The sequence below is a fragment of the Phalangium opilio genome, unplaced genomic scaffold, assembly GCF_054372755.1.
Source record: "Phalangium opilio isolate 3A_F unplaced genomic scaffold, DU_Popi_V2 ptg000011l_1, whole genome shotgun sequence".
NCBI classification, from domain to species: Eukaryota; Metazoa; Arthropoda; class Arachnida; order Opiliones; family Phalangiidae; genus Phalangium; species Phalangium opilio.
The window spans coordinates 7,456,348-7,469,837 of record NW_028324147.1 but is presented as its reverse complement, the minus strand read 5'-3'; the positions used below and the strand labels follow the sequence as shown (position 1 = coordinate 7,469,837).

General features: G+C 36.4%; 1 protein-coding gene and 1 long non-coding RNA gene across 2 annotated transcripts in view; one reads left to right on the top strand and one right to left on the bottom strand.

The window, feature by feature from the left end:
* The window catches only part of LOC149710181 (uncharacterized), a 91,004-nt gene extending 79,935 nt beyond the window's left edge, over positions 1 to 11,069 (bottom strand). The window contains exon 1 of the long non-coding RNA XR_016376916.1: positions 10,884 to 11,069. This is a non-coding gene — a long non-coding RNA (uncharacterized LOC149710181). The remainder of the gene's footprint in view (positions 1 to 10,883) is intronic.
* The window catches only part of LOC149710180 (uncharacterized), a 60,144-nt gene that overhangs the window by 9,922 nt on the left and 36,732 nt on the right, over positions 1 to 13,490 (top strand). The window contains exon 2 of the mRNA XM_089859984.1: positions 13,168 to 13,436. Coding sequence (XP_089716110.1) covers positions 13,309 to 13,436 — 128 coding nt within the window. The 5' untranslated portion in view covers positions 13,168 to 13,308. The remainder of the gene's footprint in view (positions 1 to 13,167; positions 13,437 to 13,490) is intronic.

Here is a 13,490-nt window from a genome sequence, read left to right as displayed (position 1 = left end):
TTATTATGCACTTTTCTGCGGCATTTTGTCGGCAGACAGGGAATTTCGATAAGAAAATGCCTTCTTTAGTTCAAACAAATGAAAATATTTGAAGATCACTGGTTGGGCTAAAAGCCTATCAAATTTAGTAATATTTTGGAAAAGGCGAAAATTTATTCAGTTGATAAAACTTGATAATAACAAAAACAGCCCAAAATTGTTTTTATTAAGTAATATGCGAACGAGACTCTCAAAACTACGTAGCAAAAGTCATGATATTACGGAATTCCTAGTTGAATATTAAAGAAAATATTCAAGCAACGAGTTATTTCTCATTTTATATTTTTCATCTCGGGAGTGTTGGGGGTCATATCCGCTTAGGAAGGCCCTTTTTAACCTCTCGGGGTGACTTGGAAGGTCGCGCCACCTCTTATCAGCTCAAAAAAGAAGCGAGCATAAATTTGGAAACCGCGATCTAACCATGCAGGGAGAAAGGAGGTAAAATGGAGTGGTAATGAAGATGGGTGACCTGCGGCACCGGTCCGTAACTCTCCCAGTGTACCTCGCGCACGCCCCTACCCTTCGGTAGGCGATTGTTAAGTGCTGCCGCGTAGCGCCATTGTATTTATACGAGAACTAGCTTCTATTTTTACGACACAGGGGGGGGGGGCGTCTTTTACGATTCCGTACTGTACGATCCTACCTTATCGCTGAGGATGCTGGGAGGATACGGTGCCGTTCCGTAAGGGGGGTACAAGGCAACGATTACCACTCCATCCCTCTCTCCTTCAAGATCTAACTGAAAACGGCCGGGTAACTGCCTCATATAGAGAAGCGTTCCTTTTTACTGGAAATTATTCTAAGATGTTGACATCCGAGAAGAGAAGAAAGACGGCTGGCTGCAATGCAGCTTGCTATGCGACAACTCGAATAAATAAATACTCAAATAACTTGCCATCGATTTCAAATACAGTATACCCTTGCATAACTAACGGAACTTTAAAAGGGAGGATGAAGTGAAATTATTGTGCTATAATTCGGCAATTTATAGCACTGGTATTTAGTAAGGTGCAACGACCGTAAACTGACCTCCCACTATACGAAACGTAATCGGAACAAACCAGGTCTAAACAGCTAATTTGGTGGACTGTTTTGCGATCATGCCACCATATTGCCGTTGGTAAATTACCGACAAGGCTCTACTTTGAGTTAGTATGCAGTTTTCAAATTGAAATTCCCTGACCATTTATAGTTGTTTACTAGACCACATCCGGACTTTCATTTCACCGCTCAGACGCGAGAGCAGACGACTTAAAACGAGTCCTATATGAGTTAAGACTTTTGAATACTAAAATAGTCGAATCCAAAAAGACAAATACCTCCTAGGATCCTAAACATTTTCATATATCATCTGCTAAAGCATAGCTCGTTCGATCATACGTCAGTAAGGCATGATCGAGTGAGCTATGGCTAAAGAAAAGGCGCTAACGAGCTGGTGCCATCTCGACACTATCTACACCCAACGAAACTGATAATATTCAAACTAAACCCGCCAATCTTTATGTATAGTAGTTGACACGTTCGAACAGTCTAATTAAGCGAGCACAACGACTACACCAACGTGAGCGTAAGCCTGAATGGGCCTTAACAGTTATATCATAACTTCATAAGATATTTTCAATAAGTTTGTCACTGGTTACTGAGAGCTTGTCCTGAAGTGACGTAGGTTAAACGTCATAGATTCTCTAAAGGCGCTGTCAAAGGCACAGACTAAATAGGAAAATGGACTGCAAAACCGAGTGTCGTTCTGGAAGTAGCTCGAGCTGTAAGTCTCTAGAATTACTATATACGCATAGTTAGTGTCAATCTTATGAAACATGTCTTATAAACTTAAAAGATAGATTTGGAGAAAAGAAATCTCACTTCACTCGCCCTTAAATTTCAACTCTCTCTCTCTAACTCAGCTCAGTGTAGTCGGGAAATGGAAGAGAAGGGGGGACTTATAAATACGTAATATCCATAAAATCGACAAGCCCCGAATTATCTGTCGAGCGAAAAAGCTACAGCAGCTCGCCTCCGTTCGTTCGTTCGATAGCATTGCGAAATGGATCATTAAAGCCTTGACATTATTACGTTCCCTATATAGAGTTCTCTCTCTCTTTCTCTCTAGTCTCCCTTAAGCCTTGGCTGCTTTGAACTTTATTTAGTCGAGGTCGAGATTAAGGTCACAGTCACGCAGCAGTTATAGTTGATTTGGCTGGTTACGCTTTATATTTTTTTATCTAGGTTGAACGTTCGTTTTCTCGTCTCAACCAATGAATGACGTTCACTTCAAAATGTCAAGTGGCCCTAACCCCGCGTTTCGAAAAAATATGAAACGCCGCTCTCGAAATATATTCAACTACGTAACTATATTTGAGAGAGCGAGAGAGAGAGAGAGAGTGCGTGCTTGGTATGGGGTTGCTTGCCTGTTTAAAGCGTGCCACTGTTTAAGTATTATTAAATAAAAATAAATGACCTTAGAACCAAAAGAAATCTAAAATCACCCCAGATTATCGGTATTTCGTAAGGCGCCCCCTATATTCGGGTCACGCTTTCATATTCGATATATTTTGATATAATAATTTATTCATGTAGATAGAATATATGATATTGATGTATAATAAATTTCGTCATATAAGTTTAATATCTCAAAGGGGTTATTTTTGTTTATACTTGATCTAGTGAACTTTTAAGGGTTTTATTTATGTTCTAATTTTTAAATCTGGGTTTTTGAAAGGATTTTTGTAAAGATTTTTCGGTATGTATAGGTGAGATTATGTTAGTAAATCATAATTCAATAAAAGATTTTCGGTTAATTTTATGTGTTTTTTTTTTGGATCTAAGGAGGGATTTGGGAGTGTAGAGGTAAGTAGATTGTGGGGTTATTTGAGAGTTTATAGGTGGGTAGATCGTGGGGGTATTTGAGAGTTTAGAGGTTGGTAGATTGAGGGGTATTTGAGAGTTTAGAGGTTGGTAGATTGAGGGGTATTTGAGAGATTAGAGGTGGCTAGATTGAGGGTGTATTTGAGAGTTTAGAGGTGGCTAGATTGAGGGTGTATTTGGGGGAGAGTTTAGAGGTAGGTAAATTGAGAGGGTATATGAGAGAGTTTAGAGGTAGGTAAATTGAGAGGGTATTTGAGAGAGAGTTTAGATGTAGGTAAATTGAGAGGGTATTTGAGAGAGAGTTTAGATGTAGGTAAATTGAGAGGGTATTTGAGAGAGAGTTTAGATGTAGGTAAATTGAGAGGGTATTTGAGAGAGAGTTTAGATGTAGGTAAATTGAGAGGGTATTTGAGAGAGAGTTTAGATGTAGGTAAATTGAGAGGGTATTTGAGAGAGAGTTTAGATGTAGGTAAATTGAGAGGGTATTTGAGAGAGAGTTTAGATGTAGGTAAATTGAGAGGGTATTTGAGAGAGAGTTTAGATGTAGGTAAATTGAGAGGGTATTTGAGAGTTTAGAGGTACGCAGATTGAGGGAGGGGGATATTTGAGAGATTAGAGGTGGGTAGATTGAGGGTGTATTTGAGAGTTTAGAGGTGAGTAGACTGAGGGTGTATTTGAGAGTTTAGAGGTGGGTAGATTGAGGGTATATTTGAGAGATTAGAGGTAAGTAAATTTGGGATGTATTTGAGAGTTTAGAGGTAGGTAGATTGAGGGTGTATTTGAGAGTTTAGAGGAAGGTAGATTGAGGCGGTTATTTGAGAGTTTAGAGGAAGGTAGATTGAGGCGGTTATTTGAGAGTTTAGAGTTAGGCAGATTGAGGCGGTTCATAGAGAGTTTAGAGGTGGGTAGATTGAGGGTGTATTTGAGAGAGTTTAGAGGTGGGTAGATTGAGGGTGTATTTGAGAGGGTTTAGAGGTGGGTAGATTGAGGCGGTTATTTGAGAGTTTAGAGGTGGGTAGATTGAGGGTGTATTTGAGAGAGTTTAGAGGTGGGTAGATTGAGGGTGTATTCGAGAGTTTAGAGGTGGGTAGAGTGGGCATGCATTTGAGAATGTAAAAATAATTTTTATGTTATTTAGAAGAGTAATAAAATTATCAGAATTAAATGTTTGTTGCGAATTCAGAATACATTTGAGATTTTTTTTAGAGGCAAATCTTAGTGTCATTTGGAGAGTTAACTTCTGATTTTAGAATCGTTAATCGATGCTTTGCGATTTGAGGATCAAATCAGAAGACAACACAGTTAGGACATCATATTCATAACCCAGTAAAACGGCGTTGTATGAGCATATTTTCATTTCCGTATTAATTTGGGTTTGCAAATAACAATAATCTATACTAACTCATATAGGCTTTGGTTAAAAACCTTTGGTAGTCGAAACTACACTTTAAATTCAGAACTATATTAAAACTATGCATAAAAGTGTCGGTCCCCTCGTGAAATATATATTAAACATTACGAAATAAAAAAATATATACATCTTCCTTCTGAAAGCAACGCAACCATAGAATCAACGTGACAGCAGACTCCATCGTGACCCGGATGGCCCGTTATCGATGACCCCTCGCGAACCCAGAGCGCTAGCTCTTACCATTAAGTAGAACGTGTATATATACGCCGTCAATGATTGTGTGTGTGTACTTAGAAATTCCAAGTTTGGCTCTAATCTAGAGAAGAGAGTCTAAAGTAATTTCTTTCAAGAAGTTTGGCTAAAATGTTTACAAAAGCATCTATCTGTTAGTTTTTTTTATTTGGTGCTTCGTGCAACCAGTGGCACCTCGTGACGTTATCATCTGATAAAGATGGATCCCCCACTACCAGGGGGAGCTGTGGGGGTGAAGAAATTACATCTAGCTTCCCCTGGAATCAAGAAATGGACAGCTATTTCCTAAACAGAATCCTTAACTACGCATGCTCAGACTAGGGCAAGCAAGAAGAAAAAAACGTGAGTTAGCACAGTAGCTATCTCAAAATTTCACGTTCTTATCAACTTTAACGAAAGAATTTGGAAGCCAAAATTTTATAATTTAACTCCCAGGTGGGGAAAATTGGTTCAGTTCACGCGGGCTAGTGTATTATTGTACAAATTTTAGTATTTACACTTACGAGCAAGCGCAGTTGCGTTATTCGCGCTATCGTAAAACTATGAACTTCATGGTCTATAGTATGACCTTTATTAAGGGTTGACCACCCATTGACTCTTCGATTTGTACCACCTTCTTTTTCGAATCTTCGATTTAAACCATAAGTTTAAGAGAAATGTTCCATAAGTATGACACTACCTATACTTCGTAATGCTAGAGACTTACAGCTCGAGCTATAGTTCGAGAACGACAAGCGAGAATTGAAGTCCCACACTCGGTGGTTAATTTTGCAGGACTTCCATCTTCCTATTTAGTCTGTACTAAGCCTTTGACAGCGCCTCACCAGGCGTCACCTTATGAGAATCTATGATGTTTCACCTACCTCAATCACTTCATGACAAGCTCTCAGTAACCAGTGGCAAATGGAACATATGAACTTATGTTAAAAGTGATTAACAATGCTCAAATTATTAAATTTTACATTCATTTTCAAAATCGTATTATTTTAGTAGCTAAGTCTAACGCTGTATTTAGTGCCATATAACTGAATTTTGACATTTCATTATTCCTTTAAACGGATAAGGGTATTTGAATTAAAGACCGCGTTAAACCATTTAAATATCAGACAAAATACAACGTGTAAACCGCGTTTATGCCGAGTTAAAGGCCCCTCGATGTTTATAATTTATAAACAACCGTGAGTTATGTATGATCCTAAAAAATAAATTATTTTCACGTTTAATTTTCTCTTTAAACGAGAGCGGTCTGTCAAAGACTAATTGTAACCAATACAGGACAGTAAATGATACATACACTTTAATACCGAGTTACTGACCCCTCAATATTTTATAAACAATTAACCGCGTCATGAACATTTAAAAAAATCTAAATAAATAAATAACATTTAATTTTCCCTTTAAACGCAAATGATTTTTAAATTAAAATACGAAGAAAACTAGTGGCTTAGCTCTATAGCTAAGAAAGTTGATTGAAATTCAAGACGGTAAGCCTAAAAATAGTCCCGAACCCGAATCGATCTCGACCTCTTCATAGATCGTTAAAATACGCACACGATTCCATTTAAAAAAAAAAACGTTACAGAAGAAGAAGAAGAAGAAGGTCAAATGAGCTAGTATTTCTAGGGAAATTGATTTTTTCCAAGCAAATAGGCATGATGCAGCTACTAAGCCTTGGCGGAGCGGGGGTCAAATTTTTAACTTTGCTTCTGAAAATCGCTCTGGCCATACGGAGGGGTTTAGAGGTCAAATCTCTAAAAATAAAACGCGTGGCCGTCCGTGTGGTTACTACTTCCTTTTGGGTACACACGAGACACGGAGTAAGCTAAGAAGCGAATCGAATTGGCTAAGATATCTACCTATCCTACCCTAATAGTCCCAAGGGCGGAAGGAAATTCGATGATCAAAATATATCAGAAAGGCCCCGGGGGCTTTCGTGCCAGAGGGAAGATAGCCCACCGCACTTGAAACAATCATATAAATAGAAGCCCATAGAAACCGTAGGCCTTTCTTGGGGAAATATTTAGCGTGGCAACACTGCACTGCCACACAGTAAAAAATTATCATTTCTACGGTCACCTGGACGACCTTTTATCACTTAATTAAGCACGGTAAAAACGTATGAAATTGCAGTAATATTTAAAAATGGTAAATATTACTATAATTTCCATAAGTTTGTCACTGGTTACAAACTGGAGCTTATCATGAAGTGACGTAGGTCATAGATTCGAGGTAAAGCAACGCCTGGTGAGGCGCTGTCAAAGGCTTAGTACAAACTAAATAAGAAGATGGACTGCAATCTAACCGACTGTAGTCAATTCTCGAGTCGTTCCCTAGCATCATGAAGCATGCGTAGTCTGATACTTATGGAACATATCTTGTAAACTTAATGTTATTAGTAGTAGCAAAGGCACCCTGCGTTGCCCCTCGGGACATTTTTATCAGTTTCCGAGACGCCGTTTTTAAAGATGACGGCGAATCTTTAAAAGCCATATGGCCCTTTTATATAGGGGACCAGTATACAAAATATTAAATAAATCTGTTGAAATGCACGAACGGTATTCCATAAAGAAGGTTTATTTATATTTCCGTCCGCCATTTTTCAAGATGGCGGCAAATCTTTAAAAGCCTAAAAGCCATTAGGCCCTTCTATGGTAACCAGTGTACTAAATATTAAAGATATTTGTTGAAATGCACGAACGGTATTCCATAAATCAGGTTTATTTACAATTATAAGGCCGCCATTTTTCAAGATTTTTCTTTCTTAGCGAGTACCTACTACGTAAGAATAACGTCCCTACAAAATATTAACCTTCTTGGTAAAGCAGTTTGGGCTGGGCGTTAATTATCAGTCAGGACTTATCTAAGATTACCGCAATTAAATTTACGTTACACCTTCCCTTTAAATCATACATAGAACACGGTAGTGCATTTAATCTGAAAAAGTTAAGCATTGCTGTAAAAGTCTTTTCTAGTTCGCGAAAGAACTTTGATCGCGAAGATGAAATAAAATCGGGCCATTAAATTTGACATCAGCATAGCGTCTCTCTTTTCTTAACTAACTTAATGTTGTATTTGGGGGGGGGGGAAGAAGGGAATATTGAATCACGAACTCGCAGTGACCTTTGAACTAAAAATATATAGAATCACGTAAAGGTGGGCTCCTAGATTCTCGAAGAGGTTAGGACCGTGTCAAAATGATACAATGCTTCAACTTATAAATCAAAATGCCAAACTTTATTTTTTTACACACTCGTCGTGAATAGCAGCTACTCGAGGCGGGCATCCATTAAAAGGAGGCTTAATTGCCATGCCATCTAAATGCGGGCACAGTTTAAAGGAAAGGCGAAATATCGTAATAGCTGCCTTGGATAAAGAAAATGGCTTCTCTTGGGAGCATTCCTTGCAATGTTTTCAATTTATGAATGTTAATAGAAATTAGGCTTAGCAGCATTTGTCAAAATTAGGCTAAATTAAATTGTTCAAAATATAGGCTAAAAAATGGAATTGTTCAAAATATAGGCTAAAAAATGGAATTGTTCAAAATATAGGCTAAAAAATGGAATTGTTCAAAATATAGGCTAAAAAATGGAATTGTTCAAAATATAGGCTAAAAAATGGAATTGTTCAAAATATAGGCTAAAAAATGGAATTGTTCAAAATATAGGCTAAAAAATGGAATTGTTCAAAATATAGGCTAAAATGGAATTGTTCAAAATGTAGGCTAAAATAGAATTGTTCAAAATATAGGCTATAAAATTGAATTGTTCAAAAAACGGCTATAAAATCGAATTGCTTAAAATATAGGCTAAAATTGAATTATTCAAAAATTAGTCTAAAATCGAATTTTTCCAAATTGGGCCAAAATCTATCATTATAATTAGTCTAAAATCGAATTTTTCCAAATTGGGCCAAAATCTATCATTATAATTAGTCTAAAATCAAATTTTTCCAAATTGGGCCAAAATCTATCATTATAATTAGTCTAAAATCAAATTTTTCCAAATTGGGCCAAAATCTATCATTATAATTAGTCTAAAATCAAATTTTTCCAAATTGGGCCAAAATCTATCATTATAATTAGTCTAAAATCAAATTTTTCCAAATTGGGCCAAAATCTATCATTATAATTAGTCTAAAATCAAATTATTCAAAATTAGGCCAAAATCTATCATAGAAATTTGTCTAAAATCAAATTATTCAAAATTAGGCCAAAATCTATCATAGAAATTTGTCTAAAATCAAATTATTCAAAATTAGGCAAAAATCTATCATAGAAATTTGTCTAAAATCAAATTATTCAAAATTACGCAAAAATCTATCATAGAAATTTGTCAAAAATCAAATTATTCAAAATTAGGCAAAAATCTATCATAGAAATTTGTCTAAAATCAAATTATTCAAAATTAGGCAAAAATCTATCATAAAAATTAGTCTAAAATCAAATTATTCAAAATTAGGCAAAAATCTATCATAAAAATTAGTCTAAAATCAAATTATTCAAAAATCTATCATAAAAATTAGTCTAAAATCAAATTATTCAAAATTAGGCAAAAATCTATCTTAAAAATTAGTCTAAAATCAAATTATTCAAAATTAGGCAAAAATCTATCATAAAAATTTGTCTAAAATCAAATTATTCAAAATTAAGCAAAATCTATCATAAAAATTAGTCTAAAATCAAATTATTCAAAAAAGGCAAAAATCAATCATAAAAATTTGACTCCGCTACGTTAAGCAACAATCAAAATTAATAGATTAAATAAATCTAAATGTGCTTAGCAACTAAAAACACTGCAAGCTATATCGGTTATACTATTCGTAATTTTGAAAACCTCAAATCGGTTTACCAACGTAAACTACGATAGCTCAAAAACTTTAGCAATTAACCAGGCCTAGGCCTCTTAATCACAGGAAGAGTGATTGAAAAAAATAAAAATATGGATTTCACATCCTCTTTAACCTGTCTGGTTATTGGATGTTCTAACTACGTAATAAACTGGGTCCCAGAATCTATTAAAAAAGAAAAAAAGCGGGAACACGCGCTCAGAGTATCATTGGATCATTATGCAAATTTAAAACCCGCTTTTTCGGTAGAAAATGAACGTGGCCCTTAACCCAGCGGGGTGAGAAAAACTCAATTAAACCTTCGACCGATGAGTTTATACGTCGTGTATATGGAAAATATTGGCCCACTTCTTCTTAGATCGCCGATTGAAAGATAAAAATGTGTTGAAATAGCCTTAATCATTATTTAAGCGAAAATCGAAAAGGTTTTTGGGTTAAAAATATTAAAATTAGTTAAGAAGTCTACTTAACCCCTACGACCTTTTCTTTTCAATGATGTCTTATTAACTATAAAAAAAATTGCTAAGCCGAATAATTTTTAGATTATATAGGTTTCGTTGCATGTGCCACCGCGAGTGAGCGTATTTGGCTCTTCTGTACAAAGATTTCAGACTAGGAGTATTGATACCATTTACACCAGGAGGTCAGGGTACTTGGTAGTGCACTTTGGCCGCCAAGTATTGGCCTGGTGTAAATGGTATCAATGCTTCTAGTCTCAAAACTATGCGTATGGTAGAATTAACTATTTTAATTTATGGTCAACTTAATTCACTGATATGGTAGAATTATTTTGGTAATATAACCCTAATTAAATGGTGAAAGTTCATTTTGTAAACGCAACTTTTGCGCACCAGTCATATTCAAATACAGCGTTATAATATTAACAATATTTTCCCTCAGTGTTGCCAAAATTTTCAATGAAAAATAAATATAAATCTTTACGAATTTTAACTCAAATATCCCTGACCTTTTTTAGGTGTTAACCAAAGCTCACGTGATCACCTCTACCCCATATTTATCATTTCTGAACGCACTGTTTGAAAACCCAGAGGAACTCCTAGACTTATAACGAAAACATTTGACCTTTCCCAATAGGGAGCTAACAGTTCTGACCCTAAAACGTCACACCCTTCTATCTCTTACTGGCGTTTCATCCCCCGCCTAACGGTTGGAAGCAGTATTCTACGCGCAAAAATGTCAACCAGAGAGGGGGTTGCATGACGTCAAAATATATCTTCCCCGTAGCCAATTGTTAGCTCCCAATTTTTCAAATCCCTAATTTATTCAAATTCCGTTCCAAAATACGCGCAACCTTTAGTTCGCCACTACTTTCAATAATCATAGATGGGGCTTTGATATCTGACGTCATTAATAACCAAATAGCGCGCGCAAAAGAAAAAAAGCACATGGACGTAACAAAGCGAGCGACAAAACAAAAAACCCTGAATAAAACAGGGATTCTCCTACTTACATTTTAAGGAGTTGATAATCCAGAGATCGTGACGTCACACGCACAAACGTAAACGCGAAGCTAACCTATACCTCGCGAAACTGAACTTTGCAACTAAATCTATTTTTTTTTAACAGTTTTAACGCGTTTGGGAAACCGATTAACACATTTTGACGTTCAACTTCGGACAGTTAGCGTTATAGTTTGTTGACAGTTGGTTTCCCACGACCCTCTAGGTAGGACCGTAATAAACTTGAGCCCTCGTTGATCGGCCTCTGGCTGCTCCATCGGTGACTTGGAGAAAATAATGTTGTACAGTCTTTTCTAAAGGTGCCATGATGATCACGTGACCTCCAGATGTGCGCATTAGGGAAAGGGTCTATGGGTCGCTGCGCTTTGACCTGAAAGTTTGTTAATGCGCGCGCAGCATTTGGCTCTAGTTACAATAGGCTTAGCGCATTAAAGGGTGAGGGACTATGAGGCGCAGCGATTTGGCCTAAAAGGGTTAAAGGACTAAGGGACGCGCAGCGCTTTGACCTGAACCTTTGCTAATGCGCAAGCAAAATTTTGCACTCACCCACTAATCGTGGCATCCCGATGAACTCGTAGACAACCGTATCGCGTAAAGTTCACAAAAAGTTCCAAGTAGATAACCATAGTTCACAGTTAATCGTTGAAAAGCACCACAAAGTTCGAAGTTCACGCAAAGTTCCAAGTAGATAACGGTAATCGTTGAAGAGCACCACAAAATCCAAAAGTTCACATGAAGTTAAAAAAAAACGCAACCGCATTCAAAAATTCCGCAAATTCGTAAACCATCGTGACGTGACGTCATTTTAGACGTAATTTGGTTCCCGCGATCCTCCGTGCAGCTTAACTGTACACTAGACCGCCAAAAATCTTGATCCCTCGCTGATGGCCAAACGTGGCCCTTCGAAGAAATTTCAATCCACGACGTCATTTTTTAAAATAACAATCTGAAATGAAATTAAATTCCTTGATTTCAGCTAAACATCACAGTGTTATAATATTCAAATAAAATAATCGATAATTATTGCGCCACTAATTAATAAATTTAATAATATTAATAAAATTGAAGTTTAAAAAAACTCGGGAGTCATAAAAAACAACGCTTCAACTTTGCCTCATTGTCCCGCCAAAATGGCTCTTCGTTTCCTTCCCCTTTAGTGAAAATAATTCCCCCCCCCTCCTACAATGGAAGAAGATGAACGACAAAAAATGGCCGACTTTGAAAACTTTACTCCTTCATCAAACTTTAATACAACTACAACCATAACTCACTTATCATAACATTCACCCTACAAAATAGTAATATTTTAAGACCAAAACAGTGTAGAAGTAAAATTTTCTTCAATTTTTAGTACATTTTTATTTGAAAATAAGAGGAAATAGGCCTAAAATAAAATTTAATATTTGACATCAGGCTTACCAGTAGATCCACGGCGATAGAACGGGCTGATGCTTTTCCGGGGGCTTCTCGTACTCTGGGAGACTTGGACCCTCGGGGCTTCCCATCTCCGCGGCCGCCGGCTGGTAGGCTTGATTTCGTAAATTTGCATCCAAGGTGTTGAGCATCTTATCTTTACGTTACGCAATTTTTTGGCCAGTTAAATTTTATCCACACACCGACGAATTATTCAAATAATATAATCGATAATTAATACGTCAATAATTAATAAATTTAAGGGTGAAATTTTAATTTAAAAGCTCGAAGCGGTGAAATAACTTCACTCTCCGTAACATTTCTTCAATCTCCAGTCGGGACGGGGAGGAAGGGATCATGTGACCCCATGACGTAATTAGACCGTTAGTTGCTAAAATTTAAATATATGGAATTCTTTTTCAACTTTAAACTATTTTCAGTATAAAACTAATTAATAAATCAATAATTAGACACAAATAAACTACTATATCTCAAAGTTTTTAGACATTTCTGATCAAAATTAATAAAATGTTTGTTTTGGTTTATGTCAGCATTACTTATTTACAGCACTGTTTATGTTAAGATTTCATAATATACTAATTTGCAATATTTATATTGTATCGAAGTGTGATTTTTAATTTGAATATTTAAGATGAGATTATATTAGTTCTATTACACCGATTTTACTCAGTTTTAAAGGCTCATTTTATTACAACCAGTATAAATACGCAACCTAGTATTTTTGTGAAGGGATATTTTCAGCCCTTTTTCTGTCAACCACTAATCATGTCGTCTGCTATTCAAGCGCAAATGACAGAATGCCGTTTATTGACGTTTTCGACCTAATTTGTTTAATTACAGTGTCATTAAATAAAAATATGGACTGGATACATAATTTTGAGTCATCTGAGCATCATTTCTGCCTAGAATCAAATTTATGGAGTGAAAAATCGCCGTGCTTAAGGTCGGAAATCTTTTCAACCATGTTCTGCCCATTGTAAAATGTTAGAGTGGCCCTTGGACACTACTACACGTGGTCGAGCTGGCTTACAATTTTGCACAAACTCACCGCCAGCTGGCAACTCTGTACCAGCGTCCGCTATGGAAAAAATAAAGAAACCATTGGAAAGGTCAGTTTTTAAAATTTTGGCGCGAAATTTAAAATCTGAAATAATGCAATTAGT